The 23,572-nt window shown below is 33.0% G+C and overlaps 4 protein-coding genes and 1 pseudogene across 18 annotated transcripts; 3 read left to right on the top strand and 2 right to left on the bottom strand.

Moving 5' to 3' along the window:
* Nucleotides 1–515: 515 nt before the first annotated feature.
* LOC148201526 (cyanogenic beta-glucosidase-like) lies at nucleotides 516–6,334 on the bottom strand. Of its 10 annotated transcripts, none has more exons than XR_015784600.1 (9): nucleotides 6,054–6,331; nucleotides 5,673–5,742; nucleotides 5,520–5,569; nucleotides 5,117–5,187; nucleotides 4,930–4,999; nucleotides 4,723–4,810; nucleotides 4,552–4,631; nucleotides 1,722–1,779; nucleotides 516–762 (listed from the first exon to the last, which is right to left on the bottom strand). XR_015784600.1 is itself a non-coding variant. In XM_088108173.1 (5 exons), the coding sequence occupies exons 1-5, from the start codon at nucleotides 6,056–6,058 to the stop codon at nucleotides 4,719–4,721; spliced, it is 291 nt and encodes a 96-aa protein (XP_087964299.1). In that variant the 5' UTR covers nucleotides 6,059–6,334. The 10 variants fall into 10 exon arrangements, 1 of the variants encoding a protein (XP_087964299.1); XR_015784599.1 differs by having other exon boundaries at nucleotides 5,520–5,573; nucleotides 6,054–6,070; XR_015784602.1 differs by lacking the exon at nucleotides 5,117–5,187 and having other exon boundaries at nucleotides 5,520–5,592.
* A 1,394-nt stretch (nucleotides 6,335–7,728) lies between these two features.
* On the bottom strand, nucleotides 7,729–8,206 carry LOC148201525 (uncharacterized). The gene is made up of 2 exons (XM_088109286.1): nucleotides 7,994–8,206; nucleotides 7,729–7,914 (listed from the first exon to the last, which is right to left on the bottom strand). Exons 1-2 carry the CDS (start codon nucleotides 8,204–8,206, stop codon nucleotides 7,729–7,731), a joined length of 399 nt encoding a protein of 132 aa, XP_087965412.1.
* Nucleotides 8,207–11,041: 2,835 nt separating this feature from the next.
* Nucleotides 11,042–15,159, top strand: CNX7 (co-factor for nitrate, reductase and xanthine dehydrogenase 7). 6 transcript variants are annotated; one of them, XM_088108385.1, is made up of 3 exons: nucleotides 11,067–11,140; nucleotides 13,552–13,677; nucleotides 14,368–15,159. In XM_088108385.1, exons 2-3 carry the CDS (start codon nucleotides 13,629–13,631, stop codon nucleotides 14,745–14,747), a joined length of 429 nt encoding a protein of 142 aa, XP_087964511.1. In that variant the 5' UTR covers nucleotides 11,067–11,140; nucleotides 13,552–13,628; the 3' UTR covers nucleotides 14,748–15,159. The 6 variants fall into 6 exon arrangements, with proteins under 6 accessions (XP_087964513.1, XP_087964512.1, XP_087964514.1 ...); XM_088108384.1 differs by having other exon boundaries at nucleotides 11,070–11,140; nucleotides 13,602–13,677; XM_088108387.1 differs by lacking the exon at nucleotides 13,552–13,677 and having other exon boundaries at nucleotides 11,042–11,140; nucleotides 14,384–15,159.
* Nucleotides 15,160–16,488: 1,329 nt separating this feature from the next.
* On the top strand, nucleotides 16,489–20,232 carry LOC124823001 (WPP domain-interacting protein 2-like). The gene is made up of 3 exons (XM_047295118.2): nucleotides 16,489–16,616; nucleotides 16,824–17,862; nucleotides 19,354–20,232. The coding sequence occupies exons 2-3, from the start codon at nucleotides 16,851–16,853 to the stop codon at nucleotides 20,103–20,105; spliced, it is 1,764 nt and encodes a 587-aa protein (XP_047151074.2). The 5' UTR covers nucleotides 16,489–16,616; nucleotides 16,824–16,850; the 3' UTR covers nucleotides 20,106–20,232.
* Nucleotides 20,233–21,269: 1,037 nt separating this feature from the next.
* On the top strand, nucleotides 21,270–23,176 carry LOC148201524 (berberine bridge enzyme-like 22 pseudogene; annotated as a pseudogene).
* Nucleotides 23,177–23,572: the final 396 nt, after the last annotated feature.

Here is a 23,572-nt window from a genome sequence, read left to right as displayed (position 1 = left end):
ATACGGATAAATCCGTATATAAATTATATACGGATAAATCCGTATATAATTTATATACGAATTTATCCGTATATAATTTATATACGGATAAATCCGTATATAATTTATATACGGATAAATCCGTATATAATTTATATACGAATTTATCCGTATATAATTTATATACGGATAAATCCGTATATAATTTATATACGGATAAATCCGTATATAATATCTGTATATAATATATCAAAAAAATATTTCTTTTACATACAGATAAATCCGTATGTAACATACAATAGAGAAAAAAAAATTTATTTGTAAAAATAAAAAGCTTTAAAACAAAGAAACTTACAATATAAATGGGTGATAATATAGTGATTAAAAAGTCTTGGTAAAAGCAAAAATTATAATTTAGTTGTTAGATATGTAAAAAATATCTCAATCATATTTTGTATAATTTAAGGACAAATTGATCTTCTTTGACATTACAACATAATAATTATTTTTTTACATATTAAATAACTAAATCAAGATGTACCAAGATGATTTGCCTTTATCATAAAACTACTACAAAATCATAAAATGAAGTGCAAGTGATGGCAAACTTGTATAAATTGACATAACAAAAAAGAATGAGAACATTACATTTTTGTAACTAATTTATCTATACAAATATTCACAAACAAAATTGGAGTACTTGGCAACGGATCAAGCTGATACTCAGACTTTGTCAAAGTCACTGTTTTGGAATGTATTTCCTTCCACCTCATTGTCAAATTTCTGCAACACAGTGAATTTTGTCATTGAAGACAATAATCCAAGTTAATGTATAAGTATGTCAAACCTATGCAAAAGAAACAAAAGCAACAAATCATATACCATAAAAAACCAATTCTTCCATTATTTTTTTCATCAGTCAAAGAGAATGGCTGGTGCAAATTAGGTTCTTTACTGACAAGTAACAATTAAGTTGCTTAGGAATTAAAGGAAACGTAGCTAGAATTATGCATTACACAAATGTGAAGGGAATAAGTTCTATCACTTGAAATAATGACAGCAGACAAGACCTTACTAGTATTGCTTGACTCAGCTTTTTTCCTAGTTTTTCTTCTACTTAAAAAAATGGTGAAAAACTCTTCCGAATTAGGGAGCTGATGATAAAAGAAAGGCAGGGATAAAGTGGGTTTTAGACAAGAAAAGGAAAACTGACTGAAGTAGTTTTTAGAAATAAGTTGCACATTCTAGCCTCCTTTTTTCTCTCATTTAAAAATAATTGAAGCAATGTTGTATGGAGAAACAAAGCTGCAAAACGACTTTTACTTTGTTTTTAGAACTCTAGTATTTTGAAAAAAAAGTGAACCAAACAGAGAGGAAAACATTATCCTTTATTTTTCCATTTTGACCACAGAAAATAAATTTGATCACAGGACAACAACAACTCAATTTCCTTTCAAACGTGAAAAGAAAGAGATGATGAGCTGAACTTATATTAACTCCTTAGCTTGTTCTTTTATCAGGAAAAAAAAACATTCTAATGTAGTATTCATTCCATCATAGAAACAGTAATATAAGCGGCGGCAACAACAAGCATGTTTAGATACTATGGAAGGATTGAGGAACAAAAATACTAGAGGAAAAAGACAGTTGTGTTATATGATTACAAGGAGTGCTATACAGATATATAATAGAGCTTATCGAAAAAATATATATAAATATATACTGGAGATTCATATACGTACTTTGGTAGGTATATCAGCTGGAAACAAATTTATAGCTGTTGCATTGAATTCAAATTCACTGCAGACGACAGAAATTTCACATCAGAAACATGCACAGAGCAAGAAGACCATTTTTGAAGGTAATCAACAAAAGTTATAGTAAAAAACAAGATGATGAATTTAATATACCCCCATAATCAACAAAGTTCGAACAATAAAAGAGGAAAAAATATATGTATTTCGTGATTAAGAATGAAGGATTTCAAGGAGTAAGAAGCTTCACTAACATGTCAAACTATATCTATGAGTAATATTTGTTCACTCACAGTTTTGTGATCAGGTTTTATTTATAAACTCTATCAATCACATGTCAAAAATCTATCAATTTTTAATGAAATATATTAAAAGAAAAAGTTGTATCAGATGAAAGAAACTTCTAAGTTTTAGAAGTTGGGAGAGTAGCCGTAAGAGAAAATGGGAGAAGAAAATAAATTTTAGAAGTACTCCCTCATGTTAGAGTCTCCACTCTCTTATTAATGCAAGTCCATATCACTGAAATTAGATTTCATTCTAAACCAATTTTGTAATCTCAGCTGTTACTCCACAAATTTTGCAAACTTCATTTCAGTTTTCTCTTAGTAGCATGGCACTTTCCTTTATCCATCTCTAAACCGACTTAATCACTGATTGCATATTTATCTTCACACTCATATATATCTGTTGAGTTGTAATGCTGTCAGTTCCATTGGAATCTTGCCAGCGAGAAATTACTGTATGAACTGACTATCACATGTTCATGGTTTGGACACAAATATGCACTTCACATAATAGATCTTTTCAAGTTACAGGAAATAATTAATTTTTTTTTGGATATACATCATATGAAGATTGATCAGAACAATTAACATGTTCCAATTCCAAACCATACAATTTATCCTTCCAAGTTCCCTCACAAGATTTTAGGACCACTTCTCCATGTCCCTCTAGAATGTATACCAGAGCTGTGTTCTCTACACATTTCATAATTGAAAATAAACTTCAAGACATACACCAGTAATATAATATTGGCCATCACAATCAATCAGTCTAACACAGTTTGTAAGGGGTGGACTGTGTCGGGTTCCATCTACACTTTTTTTATGTGTTGTAAAAGGAAGAGAAAATTTTCCATCCAATATTTGCACCTTTTCATCAGAGATCTCATTATATTGTAGGATGTATCAAGTATCTTTTTCTTAAAATATTCTAAATTAATTGACATGATTAGAAAAAATAATAAATATTACAAATTAGTGAAAAAAAGTATTTCTCTTTCAATATGATCAGAACGAATACCAAAGTCTCACTCACTCCTGTTTTGACTTTAAATATAAAGAAATAAGATTAATTAACTTTGAAAAGAAAATATGAATAATTTGAAAAAAGTAATACGAATTACTGAAAAAATTATCTTAGCTAACTTCCTTATAAAAAATACGAACTAGTTGAAAAAAGATTTGGAAATAGGACAGTTTGATACATATGGCATCTTAGTGGTCCCCCTGTTTGTCAGTCTCAAACCTGTTGGTCAGAATAACAGGTGGTAGCAGAGGACCACAATGCCTTAAAACATAAATTCCAGCAATTTCACCACATTATTCAAATTCCAATACACACAAATGGCAATGGAAATTCATGACAATTTTGGGCACCTTTCTCCATGACAGAGCAAGCTCTGGAGATATATCATACTTGTTACTCCTTATATAATAAAAGTCCAACAAAACTTTAAAATAAAAATATTATAAGTAGAATTCGTTAAGACATTCAAATAAAAAATAATAATCCAAGAAAGATGGGTAAGTTGATAATGTCATTCAAAGGATACAAGTTGAAAAGCTAAAATGGAGAAAGGCTTTTGAGAGTTAATTGAGATCACAAAGTACTTAAAAAACTCAAAGTTCTACAATACTGATATAGATCATCTATACTAAGAGTGTTCATCAACCAATCCAATACAACATTGTGGTAATTAGATTGAAATTAAAAAGCAAAAGGAATAAAAAAAAGTCTTTTTTCATGCGATTATTATGAACTAACATCTATTTTTATGTATTAACCAGGACTTTTGTCACCTATGTTATATTTTATTAAGAGATTATGTTTAACTTAAAATTTGAATTATGTTGTGAATTACATGAGATGTGTTATTTGATGTAGAATTAATTTGCGCATTTCAATACTACATCAGTTATTTTAATATTTCTAAACTCTTTCAAAATGCCAAAAACCAATGCATTCTAACTCATAATACATTGGATTGGATTGAAATGAACTTTACAATTAAGGTGTAAAATCAACAGGATGATCAAATTACAAAAACTAAGGCGATTAGAGCATGTATCAAACTCACTGGTATCTTTTTTCATGCAATCAGTACAGTGAGTTACTTCTATGAAAGTATTTTCATAAATTATAATATCTTAAAGGCATTGAAGAAAAAGTGGTACTGGAGAAGAAATAAAGCAATTGAAATCTTGATGGCCTTAAGAATAAGGAAAATAGTTAAGAAACCAACATTTAAAAGAAAGGTTGATATCTATATCTTTATTTTGAATCTATCTTATTTATTAACGTGAATGGTTCTTATTCTTGTAATGCTTTGCACTTAGAATTATCAGTTTCTCATGCTCTTTTCCACTATATAAACATTCTTCCAATACAAAAAATACTGGATAAACTGATATTCCACATGCTAGCAAACAGTTAGAATTATAAGTTTCTCATGCTATTTTGCATTTAATATATTAAAAAATATGTTCCACAGTAACAAACATAGCAAGTACAAAGCTGAAATTTAATAAAAACTGACCTGATACTTAGTCTTGTACACATTAACCACAACTGCATGAGCAACAAGTTGGTGATGTGTTGTGAAATAGGGTTCTGTTCCTATATTAAAGTATGTGATTTTTTAGGAATGTTCCCAAAACATTTTAGCAAAGCATTCAAGTGAAAATGTTAATTAAATTGCAAAACTTACACAATGCGAGGACTTAAGAAATGCCCATATTCATCTTCTAAACATTGAGGGAGATCCCAATGAAATAGAGTTACAAATGCTTCAAAACCTGAAATTATTTTAATATAAAAGATGATTAATATTAATGTTTTATCATCACCAATAACATGAGAAGTTGCTATATGTAAAGCATAATAAAAATATCCATAATAAAGTTTTTATTCTTACCATTTGCCAATACCTCAATGATAAGGTTGTTGTAAGAGTCAATTCCTTCATGGTTTATACCTCCACTTAGCTTTCCATATGTGAATATATATGCAGTTTATAGTAGATAAATAAGTAATGATTGTAATGAAACACCCAAACAAGTAAAGCTTACTCCAAAATAATCATAGATCTATATTTGAATTACTCGGAAGAATTCTTGACCATGTAAAATCTATAAACATCCAAATTCATATCCTTCATAACCTGAACATTGTCCTGAAATATAAGATGTAACAAAACATGTTTATTTGAAAACGATGGAAAACAAACTAAAACAACAATTCTTTAAATTTTTTTAATGTTTAACATTTCTTTTAGTTAAACTTTCCCAGGGTCTAGTCTAAGTAATAAATAATCATTTAATTTAGATAGAATGTTCTAAATATATTTATCTAGAGTTTGATAAACAAGCTCTTAATGGTAATCATTAGGTGTAGCAATAATAATCGTGATAAGAAATGAAATTTACAAAAGCAACACTTTATTTCATTAGTGATGATAGTTGATAAATTACATCAAAAGAAATAAAAACTTTGAATCGACAATACCTTGTAGCTGTGATACGAGTCAACTGCAACATCCTCATTGCTTCTGTCTTCTACCTTTTTTGCATGTTAATTACTATATATCAATAATTATATAAATTTTGGAAAAGATCTTCAGTATAACCATAAGAGAAAATCAGAATCATATATATTTACCTGGATATTTGTGAGTGAAGGTATCCCAAATACTCGGTCCTCTACCACCCTCATTGGCTGCACCTTCATACTGCATACATACATAATCAAGCAGAGCAGTCAAGCAGAGTAGTCAAACAGAGTAGGATGTTGTTTGGTTCTGATTTGTGATGGAGAACCCTAGAAAAAGAGGGTCTTTTTTTAAGTTTTTAAAATTGGGTCCATATAAACCCTACCCCGAAAGGCCAACTACATGTGTTGGCCTCCGATCTAGACAACAAAGCTCAAGCCCGCATAAATGCTTTCACGTGAGTGAACGAAAGAAAGAAAAGAAGAGAGAAATTAGGGTTTTCGGGTTTTATGAATTTAGGGATTTAATGATGAACGAAGAACATGACTTACCACATCAATGAACAATGAACGAACTCTGTGTGTCAAGAAGTAGGAAGAACGATCTTCATCAGCGAGAGCCCAAGAGATGAACACTGTGAGTGAACGCGAGCCAGCGGCAGTGAATGACAGACTGAGCTGAGAGTGAACGAGAATGGAGGCAACGAGAGGGGCTGAACTGAGAGTGAGCAAGAGTACTGATGCGTCAAGAAAGGAGAAGAAAGCTAGGGTTCGTACTTTGAGAGAACTTAGAGTACTGACTAAGATTATTAAGATTATTGATTAATTTTGAATGGAATTTGTAAAATTTTTAGATTTTATAAATTGAGGGAAAAGGGTGACTGTAAGAGAGGGAAAAAATGTAAAATTTTTAGATTTTGGAAAGTAGTGGGAAAGGGTGACCGTAAAAGAGGGAAAAAAATTTTTAGATTTTATCTTTAATAATTATTATTTTTAATTACACACAGATTATACACCATTATATACGGATGTTGGTTTTCACAATTTTTCCCATTCTAACATGCTAAACTTTATATATGAATTTTATATACAGAAAAAATCCGTACATAAAATTTGTATGTAATTCACTTTCCAAAATCCGTATATAAAATCTGTATATAATATATATATTATATACGGATTAAAATCCGTATATAAATATCAGTAGATAATTTGCATTTTTCTTGTAGTGAATGTCATATTAGTGTGTATGTCATCATCTCAAAATTATATTATCTTCCCACTATGTTCCACACCACCTTCTGATATAAATCAACATCGGTTAATTTGTATAGGACATGTTCATGGATGTCATTTCGTGCAGGTAATTGTATTATTTTGTGATTTCATTTCAAAATTACTTATAACTCAATTAACTATTGTAATTTGTATTGTGGCAGGTTAAGTTACAAGAAGATTGTCCTTTGCCCATGGTCAATACCATCTCCTCAACCCACTGTTATCCTGAGGCACGAGCGTGGTCATCTATGTATACTAGTAGGATGCAAACATTTGCACACCTGATGAGCGTAACGACATCTTATGTTGACTTGGGTGATTCATGATATTTATAAAGATATGTAAAAATACACTATTACTTTTTTATAGGTGTATTTTAAGCTTTTTGATGGACCCACACAATTCATTCAACTAAAATACTAAACATTTACTTTTTGTTAAAGTGTTTCCTATATGTATATCTCTCCCTTCTTTTCCTTTACGTAACTCCTAATAAAATATTATATATATATATATATATATATATATATAACACCTAATATAATATATTATATATTTATATATACATATATTTATCTTGAAATAAGTACTACATGCAAGGATTCCATATAAAGTATTATTAATGGTGTATATTTAGATTAATACAAAATAAAAATGAATAATATAATCTTTGTAGAAAATTCTAGTATTGTACCACATTCATTTAACAATGTAAGTTTTATAAAAATTAAATTACAACTCTAAGCCATTAGTTGAAATAAACCTGTACACCATATTTATTAAACGAAAATCATATTAAATGAAAATAGGGTCAATGACATAATATACTTCAGGCCAAATTTTGGAAAATAAACTTATTTAACGAACATTTAAGGTAAACATTAGCGTATCCAAAATAACATAATCTCGTGAGTCATAGTTTGTTAAAAAAATGAAATACAAAATCCTATCAGTTAGACGTCGACCGTCTACTACGCACATGCCTATGCCCTCTCCTAGTTGGAGAATATTCGTTGATGCCCTCATTAGCAATCTGAAGCAGGTCCACCGACACCTGATGTGCAACAGTACCCTCGGTCACATGACGACACGATATCAACGATGGTAACATTCTCGCCATTCGCCTAAATCTAGCCTGCATTATAATTATATCCAACAAATAAATAAACATGGTTAAGAAAATTTAATAACATAAGCAATGAAAAATAACATACCACGACGCCAGATGGTGAAGGTGGAGAGGATCTACGATGGGGCCGTGCCTCCTGTGGAACATCGGGACACTGTGTAGGCGCAAGAGCCGGTCTCACGTCAGGTGGAGCAAGAATAATATAGGGATGTGAAACCTTCCTAAACCACTGTATGTATCCATCGACACATTCAGAAGGGTATGATGCTTGTCTCACATTCGTAATAACGTGATTCATGAAGTGCAACCACGCATAATCAACAACGACTACATCTGCATCTGCAACGGCAGTGGGTGGTCGTGGAATCTCCTAGTATAACCCAAACTGCCTCATCACACGCTCAGGCAAATGACGGGAAAGGGTGTCACCAATCCGAATCCATCCAGAATACATACAAATGCCAAAGAATGGACGAATGCCCCGATGTCCCTCATATGGATGCCATACAACTCCACTATATGTCAGGCCATCCAACTGCGACCGAATCTCTACAAGAGTCGAACTCTGCCGAGGGCTCTGCCACCTAGTCGCACGTGGTGTGGTCTCATCATAAGAAGACACCAACCGCCTCCTTCCCATGGTAGGGAAATGCTCGTATATCCAACTCTAAAAATGCAATTATTCAATTAAATATCTTTCTTCTTTGAACATCGAAATAAGTACATCAAATAAATGTGAAAAGTATATGTCTGTACCTGAAACAAAGTCAGAAATCCAGCCATGTGCTTCGTGGAAGCCAGACTCGCATCCCCGAGCTGGTCGTACAAATGGGCGAGTGCAGCAACAGCCCAAGCATATCTACCACATGCGTGTACATCTCTAAATAATAGAAGGTAAGACACACGTATAAAGGTGGCACTTTTATTTGCGAAAATCGTGCATCCTACTAGATGCAACAAATATGCTCTGGCAGCATAGTCCCACTGTTGCGACTGACACCTTTGAACATATCTCTCTCTTAGCCAACTGAGTCTGACTTTCGAACCACGTGCATCCTCCATCTCAACACCAGCTGCGCCACCATCAACGCCGAGCAGTTCTACAAGGGTTGTACGAGCCTCCTCAAACTCCAACTCCTCCAATCACATAATTGTCCCAGTACCGGAAGGTGAAGTAAACTGGAGACATCGTCAAGAGTGATCGACATCTCCCCCACAGGGAGATGGAAACTACTCGTCTCAAAGTGCCATCTCTCTATGAAACCGAGCAACAAGCCCTTATCAACGTAATCATAGCAAATATCTGTGAGAGGCATTAAAGCGGAATTCAACACAATGTGTTGAATTCCTTCGGCGCACGGTCCTAACTTATTAATTTTTTTACCATGGGAGATCAACTTCAGTATCTCCCCTCGATCCTACACAACAATATTTAATATCAATTGTATTCGAAAAACACTTAATAATTAAAATTTAAGTTATGCACTCACCTGGCCCTGCGAAATGCCATAAGCAACATGCTGAACATAGTGTGTCAGCAATGAAGCATCACGTGGACCTCCAGGAAATCCACCGACATCCTCCTCCTGTATGTCAGGAACATCGACATGTTCCTCCTCCTCATTATCGTCATGAGGAGCCTCAAATGCCTCCTCGTGAACAGGACCCTCATAGGCCTGATATGCCTCCTCATCAAACGCTCGGTCCTCGGCTATAGGGTCATCCTGAATTGGAGCTGCACGTCTTCTCCGAGCTGAAGCTGTAGGTCGTCTCCTACCTTCACCCTGTGCAGAACTCTCTCCTCGAGAACTTTCTCATCTAGAACTCTCTCCACGAGAACTAAAAGATGAACCTCGTGTTCTTACCATTTCTGATAAAAATATTTTTAATTAAATTAATAATTATTTCATTAATTAATACTATTTTTTATTAATTTAATAATAAATATTTCATTAAATAAAATAATTTTAATTTAGATATAAATAAATAAAAAAATTAGAAAAAAGACTAAATTTAAATACTCTATATATTAATTTAAAATATAATAAATTAATAAAGTAAAAAAAATAAAAATATAATAATTACGTAACAAATTAATTGAAAATAAAAAATTAAAATAAAAACTAATAATAAACTTTAAAAGTTTAAAAAACTACAGGCAAAAAACGGATGTCGGGTATCCGCTTTTCCTGATTATCTTCTTCCTTTCTCCCAACACACGCACACACAACAAAAAAACACAGAGCAGCCCAGCACACAGCAAAGATATATGCATTGCATTTAAAAAAAATTTAAAAATATCATCACTAACCTTGTGGGAGAACGCACCGCCACACCTCACCGTCGCACCACCGCCGCACTGCCGCGCCGCACCGCTGCACCGTTGCACTGCCGCGCCGCACACCGTCCACCGCTGAAGGAGGAAGAAAACTGATATGGAGAAAAAATGGAAGATGAGAATGATGGAGTTTGGGTGAGAATCTGAGAAAGTTGAGAGGTGGATGAGAAGAGGTAGAAAAATAGATTTTAAGGTTAAAGTAAATAATTAGGATTAAAAAGTATAAAGGTTATTTTTGTAATTATAAAAAATTAGTTTTGTAATTCAAAAAATATAATAGAATTAGAGAGATGAAAGGAGAAAATGTGGTGGTGGAAGGAGTAACACCCTAAGATAAGTCATTTCAGTGAGATTATAAGATTAAGAAAGGAAACATTGGGTGCAGGTAGAAATTTCCACAACATTGTCATCCCGGTGTTAATTAATGCTTTTTTTATTCATGAAAATTTAAAACAAGTAAACTACACTGTTTTTTTAACATATATCTAAATTAGACAAATCTCGTGTCGTTTTAAAAAAATATTCAATCTACTTAAAAGTTTAATATACTATCCTACTTTATCCATTTAACAATCCGATTACTATTTTTTGTTTTAAATATTTTTTTAAAATTATTCTTATTTAACCAACAATTGAGAGATAAGTGTTTATAATAATTAAATCTTCTTTATTCCAACATAGTTTTGATACAATATAATAAATAATAAATTTAATTTTTATATAGTATAAATAAAACTACATAAAAAATAATAATATTTATTTATTTACGAAATAGTTATAACATAACTTAACGGCGTGTTTGGATAAACAATTTGACAGGGTAAATAATTTTTTTCTCAGGACGACTTCCTCTCACGAACGATCCCTTTCTCCAACGTCATTTTCTCTCTCCAGGTTCGTTTCTTATCTCGTTTAATTTAGGGTTTTCTTGTTCATGTTGGATTTGGATCTTTGTTTTTGGTTTTTGTTTATTCAGTTTCTCATACTGATTTATAGGTCTCTCAGTTTGGTTTTTGTTGTTCAGTTTGAAGAGTAAACACTCTGTTTCATTTCTGTGGAATTATTATTATATCAAAATTTGATTAGTACAAATTTTTGGTGTGAGATTGATTCATACCTTGTGCTATAACTCATTGAAAAAGTTAGCAGAAATGAATTATCAAAGTTGGACTTTGAAAAATAGTTTTCGATATTCTAATCATATATGTCCCCTGTATATAACATTAGGAGTTGAGAGAAACATAATTTGTATAATAATTGTGTGTAATGTACAATCACTGATACCCCTTTTCATCATCTTCAACCATTATCTTTTCCTTGGAAGGTTGAAGTTACACTACTTAATGCTCTCCAACCCGGGAAGCTTCAAACAAAAGCCTTTCCTTTGGATTATGGTCATTACTGATCTATGTGACCACTTTTTACCAAACATCTCATGTCACTCTGTCCAGGCACCATGAGTCTATGTTATGGGTGACAAAATCTCACCATATTTTACAAGATTGCTAGAACTAAATCGTTGAAATGCAAATTTGTAAAATCAAATATTTCTTTTTCGTTTGGTAATGTTCTAAACGAAAGGTTTTATATATAAACCAAATCATATTCTATTTTAGCATTCCAGAATCCAGATACACTGAATGAGGTCAACTTCCTTTCAGTTGCTATGAAAGAATAACCAATGCTAACTATTTAATTACAGTACTTGGTGGTCATCAGAACAACTAGAGTAACAAGTAAAATTTAACTTTCAGATCACACTGTATAATTCAGACCTGAAACAAATCCTTTGAAAATTAGTTGTTTTCTTCTTCTGAGTTTGTGAGTATTAAGTAACTGCAGCAGTTTGTATGTAGTTTCTGCAGATTTGAATATATCCAATGTCATAACACTAATGTAACACGTGAAGGCTGAAAGGCAGTTCAATTTTACTTTCGAACAGATAATAAGAACCTATCAATTACTGATGTGATAGATAGAAGTTATTGGCTAGGAGTTTGATCAGGGGCCTGTTTGGAGAGTCAGTTTGTTTGTTAATTGTTGGTATCCGTTTGTTTTTTTTGGCTGAGATAGCGAAGAATTTAGGCAGATTGCCTAAAAATAACAGGAGAGGTGGAAAGAGAAAAGTGTCTTGTTATGAGAGGGATGGGGGCCGTTGGGAATTAGGCAGTTTTTTTTCAATAATCTGAGCCAGTTTCTGTAAGGACCATTTCGTACTTTTTGAAACGTGAGATGCCTAATTTAATGTTTTGGACTTCGTGCCTAATTTATTTTTTATTATTGTTCTGTTGTCTTGTTGCATGATAAATGGATGCGATTATATTTGTGAAATTCTTTGTGTAAATAATTTATATAGGGATAGGGGTGTGTATGCTTGTAAGATGTTTGACGAATGGTTTGGTCCTTTTCTTTTAGAAAAAAGGAGGTAATGGTTATTGATGTTTCTGTTACTGTGCCCGGAGAATTTTTTTATATGGTTCTTAAAGTGTGATGTTGTTGAAAGGGTACTTTGTCCTGTTAATATAATTATCTTGTTTATGTTCTTGTTTTACCTGGAGCTGACTGTATTTAATTAATTGAAGTTGAATATGGGGATGATAACATGTGAAGAGAAATTCAAATTATTATTTTATTGAAGGTTGCTTTTTTAGGTCAGAGTTAAAGTGCTCTTGGTTTGAGGCTCTCATGCATCAGTTTTATGGAGTTGTCTCATTACGAGAGTTTTCACTCATTCTTGTTATATTTGAGTCGTATGACTGAGATTTGTGCATCACGATTTATTTGTCTTAGCATCTAGCCAACTAACTGGTTCTCTACAACATCAATGTGAGGTTGCTCCAAATTTTTCATAAATAATTTGAACTTGCATGTTGTGTTATGGTTTTGGTAAATACACTTGATTGCGATCATAACCCGTTTGGATGTCAGATTTGGATCTTTTCTATTTTAGAAGTGTTAGATATGAGCCTTCAATTTAACTGTGGAGCACGTAGTATTTTAGTTCTTGACCCATATGCTAGATACCATATTTTTGTCGAAACCAGTGCTATTTATGCATAGTTCTTGTTTCTGCCACCACTTATATATTAAGCTGTGCTACATTAACTGAGATTGCGTTATGTTAATTGTTCTGTAAATCTAATAACAAGTAGAGCTTTCATTTTTGAAATTTTCTGATTTTTCCCATTCAGTGTAACTTTTTAAGTAAAGTTTGAGTCTACATATTGTAATGTTGGACAGCATTTACTGTTTAATGTGTTGCTTGCGTTAGATACTCAAACTCATGTGCCGTTTTAAACATACAGGAGTGTTAAACCATCAAAACTTTACATTATAATTCCATTATATTTTATAGAGGGTGACCTTTGGCACACCAACAAAGATGCTGCTTTGTGGCTTGGAAATTATTGGTTCAATTTCTGCTTTAGGAGGTAGGGCTGCTTGTATGTAACCTTTCAAGACCCCACTAAATGGGAGCTTTGTGCACTTGGTTGCCCATTATTCCATACCATTGTATACCAGTTTGCTTTGAAAGCGGGTCCAGGTTCAGCAAATTTTTTTACTCAGTAATCTGAACAGCAATTGCACATTTGCTCATAACTTAACTTGCCATTTGTTTTCCCTAACATTTATTTATTTCCTTTAAATGGAATGAACTCAAGAATGATGAATAACTAAATGTTTGCCTCCACTAACACTGCTATTCGTTTTGGCTTCTATTCTTCCCTATACTTGGCTGAGCACTAAATCTAAGTACAGGAAAAGGCATAAAGACAAGTTCTTGATTAAAATGTCTTTCTTTTTTATGTCTTCTATATCAAATAAAAATTAGTGGAAGCTTCTGACTTATAAATTTGGTTGCCTTCCTCCAATAACCACCCCCACCCACCTAAAAAAAAACTATTGTGACACTTATCACTGGCATCCATTTCCAGAAGCATGTTCTCATGTTCACTGTATATAGATAGATTTTTATTTTTTATTTTTTTTTTCAGTTAGATGACTTGGATATTTTTCATTTTAATGTTTTTGGTAGCCAAAGTTGGTTTTGGTGGAATTGTTTCCCCTGATTTATTTTAGCATTGAATAAATAAATAATAAACATTGATTTGTGTTGTCAGATTTAATTTTCTGCAGTTTGCAGAAACATACTAGTTTGTCTCCAACAACTTATAAGCAGAAAAGGGATATGATGGAAGGAGATACTAAGATTTTGGATGAAGATGGCACTCGGAACAAGAAGGAAAGTTCTCTAGTGAAGATAAAAGTGTTGTTTTTTGCTAGAGCACGTGATCTCACTGGCTTGAGTGAGATGCCATTGGAGGTGCCATCTGGAAGTACTACTCATGATTGTTTGAAAAAGCTTGTTGTGAAGTTTCCAGGTTTAGAAGAAATCAGAGGGTGTATGGTCTTGGCTCTGAATGAGGAGTATACAACCGAGTCGAGCATTGTTAAAGACACAGATGAGTTGGCCATAATACCTCCAATTAGTGGTGGCTGAACAACTTAATATCAGTGCAGGGTACTTCTACTTTTTGTACTGCAGTAAATATTCTGAAATTAAAATGAATTTGAGTAAATGCTGATAAGTTTATATCTCATCTAGGGTAATTTTACTGATGTGCAATCTCAAGAGGTTAACCTTTCTCAACATATATGTGAAGACCACTAAGTTTTCTTAGTAAACGGTTTAATCATGAAGTTAATTAAAAAGTAATAATTTAACGAAAGGGCTCAACCTCTTGGGAACTTAGCACTCTATGAAATTGCCCTACTATTAGAACTGTTGTAATTTGTGAACAAAAACAAATGTAATGATAGATTTTAATGCTAGATTTATTGTAATTCAACATTGAGACTTTTCTATCTTCAAGAGAAAATGAGAAAACTTCTTTTGTCAGTGTGACATTCTATTTTAGCTTTATGGAAAATGGTTTTTCTTTTCCCTTTTTCGGTTTATTATTGGAAAAGTGTCCATGCCTTGAAATGAATAAAAAAATGTGTCCTTTTCACATTTAAAAAGTGTTTTTTTTAGGAATGGCGGTTCTCTCAGAAAGATGAGAGCAACATCCAAATTGATACCTAAAACTGAAATTTGAACTGAATTATAAGTCTGGTAGGGCTCGTTAGGTTTATCCAAGTTTTTTTGTATGATTATATTATTTAACGTACATACACGGTTATTATTATTATTTTTCTTGAATGTTTACTATCAGTTTGGTTAAAGTCAAAAGAAGTTTTCAACCAAATTTATCAATTATTCAACAAGTTTTTTGTGCTCAAATTAACTAAATGTACATATTTTAATTTTACAAACACAATTTTTAAGACATTAAATATGAACTATTAATACCATAGAAAGTGATACCATATTTCATCTAAAAAGTTAAAGATCAAATAAATATAGTACAAAAGATAAGAATTAAAAATAGAACTTAGTATTCATAAAAAAGGTGGGAAAATATATTGCACAGTATACAGATATTTTTCATATATATATATATATATATATATATATATATATATATATATATATATTTCTTTCTTTCTTTCAATGGAGGATACTTGTTTTGGCAGTGACCATTAACTAATAATCATCACATTTTTTTCTAAACTTTAATTCTCAAATGATAAAAAGTAGATTTTACTGTGTTGAAAAGAATTACCTTTTCTATTGAAGATATTAAATTTTATTAAAAGTGCATATTAACTAAAAGTATATATGTTTTTAAAATTATGTTGCAGTGAAGAAGCTGTGATCCAGGTACACTGCTTCCATGATATGATATGACTGTGGGCCACCGTCTCCATGTGGCCCACGTTTTCCATTGTCGCTGTTTCAGCTTTTTATCAAATCATTTATTATTTATTTAATTAAATTATTCAATCTACTGTTAGGTATTAAATTATCACTGTATTGTTAAAAAGAATTTAAAGCATAATTGATTGTCTCTCACTAATTTAAATTTTTTTCTACAAACTCGGTTCTATTAATATTAATGATTAAATATGAGTAATTAGTAATTAATATTCTACTTTCCACAGTGCAACTTATTGATGAGTGTTGAGTTAAATAATAATTATACTTAAAAATATTGTAATATCTATTTATTTCCTTAAATTGTTCAATTTAATAAATAATAAGCTAACTAGCCTTAACTAAATTTTTATAAAATTCAGAAGAAAAAAAAATGAAAATTTTAGTAAAGGAATGTAATGATTTGTATGCACATAAATATATAATTAATTTAAAAATGTTATATTTCGCTTCATTTGCTTCGATCCCTTCTCTACCTATAAAACTACAATTCCCATCAAAATCTCAAATTTTAGGGTTTTCGTGTCCAATCCAAGGACTTCGTTTATGAAGGTAATTACTCTAATTCATAGATCCTTTTCCTTTTCACTTTCTCTCTCTCATTCAATTTTTTGATTGCTTATTTTAAAAAGCCGTTTTTTATTTTCATTTTTTTTAGTTATTATTATTTTTTGCTTTGTATTGAAGTTCTTGAATTCTCGTTTCATTTGCTGCTTAACCGGCAATTAATTTTAAGTGGGTTTTGATTTCCATGTCCAGATTTAGAAAAGAGGTTCGAAACTGATCATGGATTTGGGTAGCGAATCCGTGGAAGAGAACGAAGTGAATCATGATGGAAATGGAAACGGTGGTCCCTATGGAAACGAGAAGACTGGGTTGGGATTGGAGGGAAATTCGGGTGTCAACGGGTTGGATCAAAAGGGAACGGTAGATGAAGTTGAAGTGGATAGTGGGGAAGGAGTGAATTCCAAAGGGACACCGACAAAGGGGGTTGGGTTGAAGAAATGGAAGAGAATTAGGAGAAATGTTGTTAAGGATCCGAATTCAAGTGCTGATTCTGGCAAAGTCTTGAAGAGGGGGTTGCCTGCCAATCCCAATTTGAGTGAAAAACAGCCTTATCTGCGTGATGTTAAGGAGAGAAGCGATGGATCTTCCGATATGTTTGGGAATGTAGTGTTTTCTGACGGGAATGTGATTCATGGTTCGAGTTCGGATTCTAGATACGCACTTGGATCTGGTTTTGTTGTTGGAACTGATTCTGAGAATAGTGAGGATCGGAGTAGCAAGTCTTCTACGGCGGCTAGTGAGCCCAAGTTGAGGCCAGAGAAAAACCGTAGTAAGAATGTGAATTCGAAGCATTTACCGAACTCGGCTCAACGAGTTCAACAGGGGAAGGGACGGACTGAAAGCAGTAAGAAACCAGGAGGAGGTGGAAGAGTCCAAATTGAGAAAGAAAATTCTTTCTCTAGTTTGGAATCTGATTCTAGAAGCTCCAACTTTAAGCAGGGTGGTTTTTCAGTTACTAGTAATGGAACACACAGTGGTAGGACAAATATTTATGATGGAGTTAATAGTGGTGAAGCACACGTTAATGAACATTTCACTGAGGGAGTTGAAGCTGTTTATGGCAACGAAAATATTGTAGAGGATGAAGATCTTCTACCGGATAATTTGGCTACAAATTTGTCTTGGGATGTTACAGAAGAAAAAAGTGTGAACAACCAACCATCATCCATTGGAGATCCCTTAATTGAATCAGTTAATAGCCTTCAGGCTGTCCAGGAGGCACTTCAAGAAGGTTTGTCTTTTCGATTTTTCTGGAAAGCTTGATCTTTTCTGTGAATATTTCTCTTGCACCTTATCATTTTGCAACTGATATTGTTATGCTTCTTTGTTTTATGATCATTAGAAAATTTATGCTGCAAATATTACCTAATTAGAAGTTTCGTGACTATTGGATTCTGCTGCATGATTTAATTCAGCTGTAACAGTAGATATCAATGCAATGACTGACCTGATATGTTTCGGTCTGATTGAACTTCACAACTTTTTAAACATTATGATTTTATATTTTTCTAAACTCAACCAGAGGAATACATTGATTTTGTTCTGTTAAACGGATTTGGCTCCTTGTTGAGCACCTTGCATGGGAATAGTGAAGGGTCTGTTTCTTGTTTGAAAACAAAACTATCGTTTTAATTTGAGTAGCAGGCTCCAGTTTTTGGTATAATTTTGGACATTCCATAAATATTTCACTGATGCATTATACGTGATATGTGGTTGAGGCTTATCCAATGAATCTGAATATGTTGTGAACTAAATCATTGAATGATCAATATTCTGTTTCCATATAGTTTATTTTCTTTTAAACTTCTTGATTAATTTATTATATACCTTAAATATGTGATGGTCTACAGGTCTAGTCTAGTTTCCTTTGTAAGCCTTTTTGATAAATCATATAATCCTCTAATATTAAATTTAAAAACTGTTGTCCTCTTGCTCATGTTCACAGTTCGCTTGTATTTTTCGATTAAAGCTTTGTTTTTTTAGCAGGACCACCATGCATAATGTATTAATTTTCTGTTTCTTTTCAAAACTAGCTTGTTTGTCGTGGTACTGTGATTATTTATTCGTGATCCAGCCTCTGTAAAAGTGACCAACTTGTCCATGGAGGGGGACGTAATTATTCTTAGATGTTAATTAGAAAATCTATGCTTAATGGTTAATATTTAGTGTGCATGCATAACAAATCATGCGTGCACAGGAAGATCCACCCGTAATGTTTTCATTAACGACTAAGATTACATTACCTCTACTTGTTTGAGTCAAATCCATGTATTCAGAGAGTATACGAATTCTAGATCAGCTAATTTTCCTTGGTCCTATTAGATGGTCAAATACATCATTTATGACATCAGCAACGGGAAACAGTGAAAGATAGGTTATTGACTTTTATACTACTTTCTACAATTCTACCTCTCTACCCTATCTGAACTATTATCTGTTGGAACAACATGTGCTTTTTTCTATTTCTCATTAATATTTAAATTTATGTTTTACTTAAATAATTAATGACTATATTATAACGTTTCCTTTAATCTATTTAGGGTTTGCTTGTGTTGATGCCGAAAGTAGATTGTTTGCATAATACTGAGAAACAATTTTTTTTTTTCATGTTAATTTTTTATGGTGTGTTAAAGTTCTTTCTTTTCTGTTAAGTGGTTTAAAAGTAAGAAGAACTAATATAGATTTGCTATTGCTGACGATCAATCAACATTTACTGTTGCAGAACTCCAGAAATTCAGGGAGATTGGGATTGAAGCCATTTCACCGGATGTTGATGACTCTGCCAAGTGTAGCAGTGCATCTGCTGGTACTACTGTTGATCTTGGACTTAATAAATTAAGCCATTCTGATCAGTCTGGTGCTGAAGAAATTAAACAAACTGCTTCGAGTTCCTCGGATCCTCGGGTATTGAGCCTGACACAAAATATAAATATTTTGGAAGGCAAGCTGGAGGAGTTACAAGGTGTGCTTGCTCTGAAAGACTCCAGGATTGCTGAACTTGAAACATCCTTGAGTAGTGTAAAGATTTCTGGTGAAGAATCTGCTAGAACGGCAGGTTTTTCTGAGATAAAATGCGAAGGGGTTGAATCTGAGCTCGAGCACCTTTTCCGGCTGAAGATTGAAACTGAGATTGAATACCTAGCCTTCTCAAAGGCAGCAAAGCAGAACCTGAAGGATGGAGCAAGTTACCAACAGTCATTATTGGAAGAACAAGAGAAACTGTCTGAAAGTCAAGCGCAGGTTCTTCACAAACTTGTAGATGCAGAGGGTAAGGCTTCAGTTCTGAAAAACAAAGCAGAAGAGTTGGAAAAATATTGTGGTGATAGTGTAGTTGTTCAGGAGTCTTTTGTGCTGCAGAAAAAAGTATGTAAGGTTACATTTTATCTTCTCATACAGATAATCTTTTTTGTTTTCTTCTTTTGGTTTTTTCTGTCACAGTTATCACCCAATTCTGGGATGGTTGTACCCACTTAGGTCTGCAAAATTAGGTTCATTTTGTGCAATCTCAAAAGTTCTTTTTTTGGCTGATCTTTGAATGTAAAATTTCGTTGTTATAATATAAAACTGACCCTTCTTTCTCTGGGTAGGGGGATAGCTTGTATTTTCTCTCTTTGTTCTATTATGATTTTGTGCACAGCCCCTTGTAATCTGCGCTTTACAAAACAATTGTTGTTGTAAGTTTCTTCTTCTTCTTGTATTTAGTTTTAATACATGGTTAATTGATCAGAAATAATCTTGTTTTGGTAGGATTTTTATGGTAATCATTACAAAAATGAACCACCTTATCATTGATAATAATATTGATTAGATAAAAATATAAAATAAATCTTTACATTGTTCTGCATTTTAATATTTTGTTGATGTTGGTGTGATTGTTGCCCAATTAAGAGTACCATAATATTAGCAAAAGCAGGGGCATTACTTGGGAAACACGGTGATTCATTACCATACATATTACTCTCTCAATCTCAAAAATATATAAAATTTTACAGAATTAATTCAATCATCATTAATTTGCTTTTAATTTTTGTTGTCAATTGTTAATATTTTTACTAGTATAAATAAATTATAATAATTAATTTTTATTACATTGGAAAAGTTAAAATAATTTTGATTTTAATTTTCTTAACGATAATAATGATGTGAAAACGGAGGAATTCGGAGTCACAAAATCAGTCTGACATTTCTATTAATGTGTGAGCTACCAACTTCAAGCATACATCACACAATTTCACCATTCTTGTTATATATGAGACGTATGACTGAGATTTGTGCATCAAGATTTATTTCTGTCTTAGCATAAAGCCAACTGACTGGTTTTCTACAACATCAAAGTGAAGGTGCTTCAAATTTTTACCCATAAATTATTTGAACTTGCATGTTGTGTTATGGTTTTGACCACTGTGCTAGATACCATAAATAACTTTAGAAGATTAACTATTTTAAATAACTAAGCTTAGCCAATCATGCTACAAACCAAGAATCAATAATGAATAGAAACTGTTAACACTGCAGAATAGTATATTAATGTAATTTCATCGGTTCAACACTTGGCACAAAACTTTATATGTGGCTGCCGACTCAGATATGCCACTTTGAAAATATCGCTGCCCTCGGTTTATTTAGTTGGGAGGATTTGGACTAGTGAAAAAAAAAATTAGCTTCACCATTTTTCTCTGGTACAATATTAATGTGGATATGTGAATGTATATATAAAACATAACACAATCAACCAAAAGCAGAGAAGAAAACATGCAGATGAGTTGTCTTGCTGTGTTTCTGATACTGCTTCTTCCAATCTCATGTTCATCTTCAGCTTCTACCTTGTTTGAAAAGAAATTCAAGGAGTGCTTCATAAATCAACTTGATGGAAATTCTGAATCCATTGCAAAAATAATCTTTACCACATCCTCCTCACTGTATACACCAGTGTTGGAATCATTGGAGCAGAATCCTAGATGGTTGAATTCTTCAAGGAACCCTCTTCTCATTCTGACACCTTTCCATGAATCAGAAATTCAAGCAGGCATCAGATGCAGCAAAGAACTTGGGTTGCAGCTCAAAGTCAGAAGTGGTGGCCATGATTACGAAGGGCTATCATACCTCAGTAAGACCCCATTTGTCATGGTTGATCTCATCAACATCCGTTCCATTCAAGTTAACCTTGCTGATGGAACAGCTTGGGTTCAGGCTGGAGCATCATTGGGTGAACTTTACTACAAAATTTCAAAGGAAAGCAAAGTGCATGGATTCCCTGCAGGAACCTGTCCAAGTATAGGGATAGGTGGGCATATCAGTGGAGGGGGACAAGGTACCATTATGAGAAAACATGGCCTGGCAGCAGACCATGTTGTTGATGCTTACCTCATTGATGCAAATGGGAAGATTCATGATAGAAAATCCATGGGAGAAGATGTTTTCTGGGCCATAAGAGGAGGTAGTGCTACCAGTTATGGAGTCATCCTTGCATGGAAGATCAGGTTGGTGAGAGTTCCAGCTCTTGTTACAGTGTTCAATGTTGAAAGAACATTGAAGGAAGGAGCCAACAATCTGATTCACAGGTGGCAACACATAGCACCCGAACTGCATGAGGATCTTTTCATCAGAGTAGTTGCTCAAAACAGTGGTGACAAATCAAAGAAATTCAAAGCAGTCTTCAACTCTGTGTTCCTTGGAGGAATAGACAGGTTGGTGCCACTGATGAATGAGAGTTTCTCAGAACTGGGACTGCAGGCCAAAGACTGTATTGAAATGAATTGGATTCAATCAGTTATGTTCATTGCCGGATACAACAAAGATGACCCTCTAGAACTCTTGCTCGACAGAACTACCACTTTCAAAAGCCCTTTCAAGGCCAAGTCTGACTATGTAAAGGAGCCAATACCAGAATCTGGTCTAGAAGGAGCTTGGAAAATGGTTGCGGAGGAAGATACAGTAGCAATGCTGATATTGGAACCTTATGGTGGCAGAATGAGTGAAATTTCAGAATCTGAAATCCCATTTCCGCACAGAAAGGGAAACTTGTACAACATACAGTACTTGGTGAAGTGGGAAGTGAATAGCAAGGAAGCATCCAAGAGGCATGAACTTTGGGCTAAAATGATTTACAAATACATGACTCCTTATGTCTCAAAATCTCCTAGAGCTTCTTACTTCAACTATAAGGATCTTGATTTAGGCCAAAACAAGCTTCACAACACAAGCTATTCAAAGGCTAGTGTTTGGGGCAAGAAGTACTTCAAGGGTAACTTCAGAAGATTGGCTCAGATCAAGACAAAGTTTGACCCTCAAAATTTTTTCAGGAATGAGCAGAGTATTCCTCTCCTCAATTCCTTTCATTCTTAAAGGGGTATGTTATTGGGAGGAACTGGAACAATTGTGTGGTACTTAAATTATGTTAGTCTTATGCTCAACACTAAATAAGGGATGCAAATTCAAAATGGATATGATGAATTTTCGTAATGGGTGTGGAGTTCTATAACACTTCAAGTGTCACAAGATCCCATAAGATTGTTCTCTCTTGCCACTTATATGTTAGTCTAATAATGCATCACATTGGATTACTTTCAATGGTGAAGTGTTGAATGTTGTAATTTTGCACTTAACATTTAATCAAATTTCGTTAGGCTTAATTACCCTAATTTGATTGAAAGGTAGGTTGCAAATAGGGTTCCACTTTTGTTACTATTTTGGTCTTTCTCCAAATTAAAAAACTACTTTTTCAAAGACAGATCGATGGATTAACTTCTACTGACAACAAGACGGTGCAAATCCAAGTAAATTGTATGAATAAAAGACTTATAAACATTAAACGTTAAGATTTTTTATATGTAAATACACTTTTTTTTAAATAATAAAATAGGATAATACATTTAAAAAAATGTACATTTCGGGTACAGAATCTTGATATCACAATCAAAACACTTTACTTCACACATTTT

Source organism: Vigna umbellata, chromosome 3 (assembly GCF_029865625.1).
Source record: "Vigna umbellata cultivar VRB3 chromosome 3, Vumbellata_1.0, whole genome shotgun sequence".
Classification (NCBI taxonomy): domain Eukaryota; kingdom Viridiplantae; phylum Streptophyta; class Magnoliopsida; order Fabales; family Fabaceae; genus Vigna; species Vigna umbellata.
This window is presented reverse-complemented; position numbering and strand designations above follow the sequence as displayed.

What these genes read in the sequence shown, in the direction of transcription:
- CNX7 (XM_088108383.1), top strand. Translation starts at nt 13,717, where the DNA reads ATGGGAGCTTTGTGCACTTGGTTGCCCATTATTCCATACCATTGTATA. An exon ending in TGCTTTGAAAGCGGGTCCAG is followed by an intron (nt 13,791 to 14,383) that starts GTTCAGCAAATT and finishes AATTTTCTGCAG; the next exon opens with TTTGCAGAAACATACTAGTT.
- LOC124823001 (XM_047295118.2), top strand. Translation starts at nt 16,851, where the DNA reads ATGGATTTGGGTAGCGAATCCGTGGAAGAGAACGAAGTGAATCATGAT. An exon ending in CCAGGAGGCACTTCAAGAAG is followed by an intron (nt 17,863 to 19,353) that starts GTTTGTCTTTTC and finishes TTACTGTTGCAG; the next exon opens with AACTCCAGAAATTCAGGGAG.
- LOC148201525 (XM_088109286.1), bottom strand. Translation starts at nt 8,206, where the DNA reads ATGAATCACGTTATTACGAATGTGAGACAAGCATCATACCCTTCTGAA. An exon ending in CTTCACCATCTGGCGTCGTG is followed by an intron (nt 7,915 to 7,993) that starts GTATGTTATTTT and finishes ATTATAATGCAG; the next exon opens with GCTAGATTTAGGCGAATGGC.
- LOC148201526 (XM_088108173.1), bottom strand. An exon ending in ACTCGTATCACAGCTACAAG is followed by an intron (nt 5,000 to 5,519) that starts GTATTGTCGATT and finishes ACATATGGAAAG; the next exon opens with CTAAGTGGAGGTATAAACCA. An exon ending in CATTGAGGTATTGGCAAATG is followed by an intron (nt 4,811 to 4,929) that starts GTAAGAATAAAA and finishes AAATAATTTCAG; the next exon opens with GTTTTGAAGCATTTGTAACT.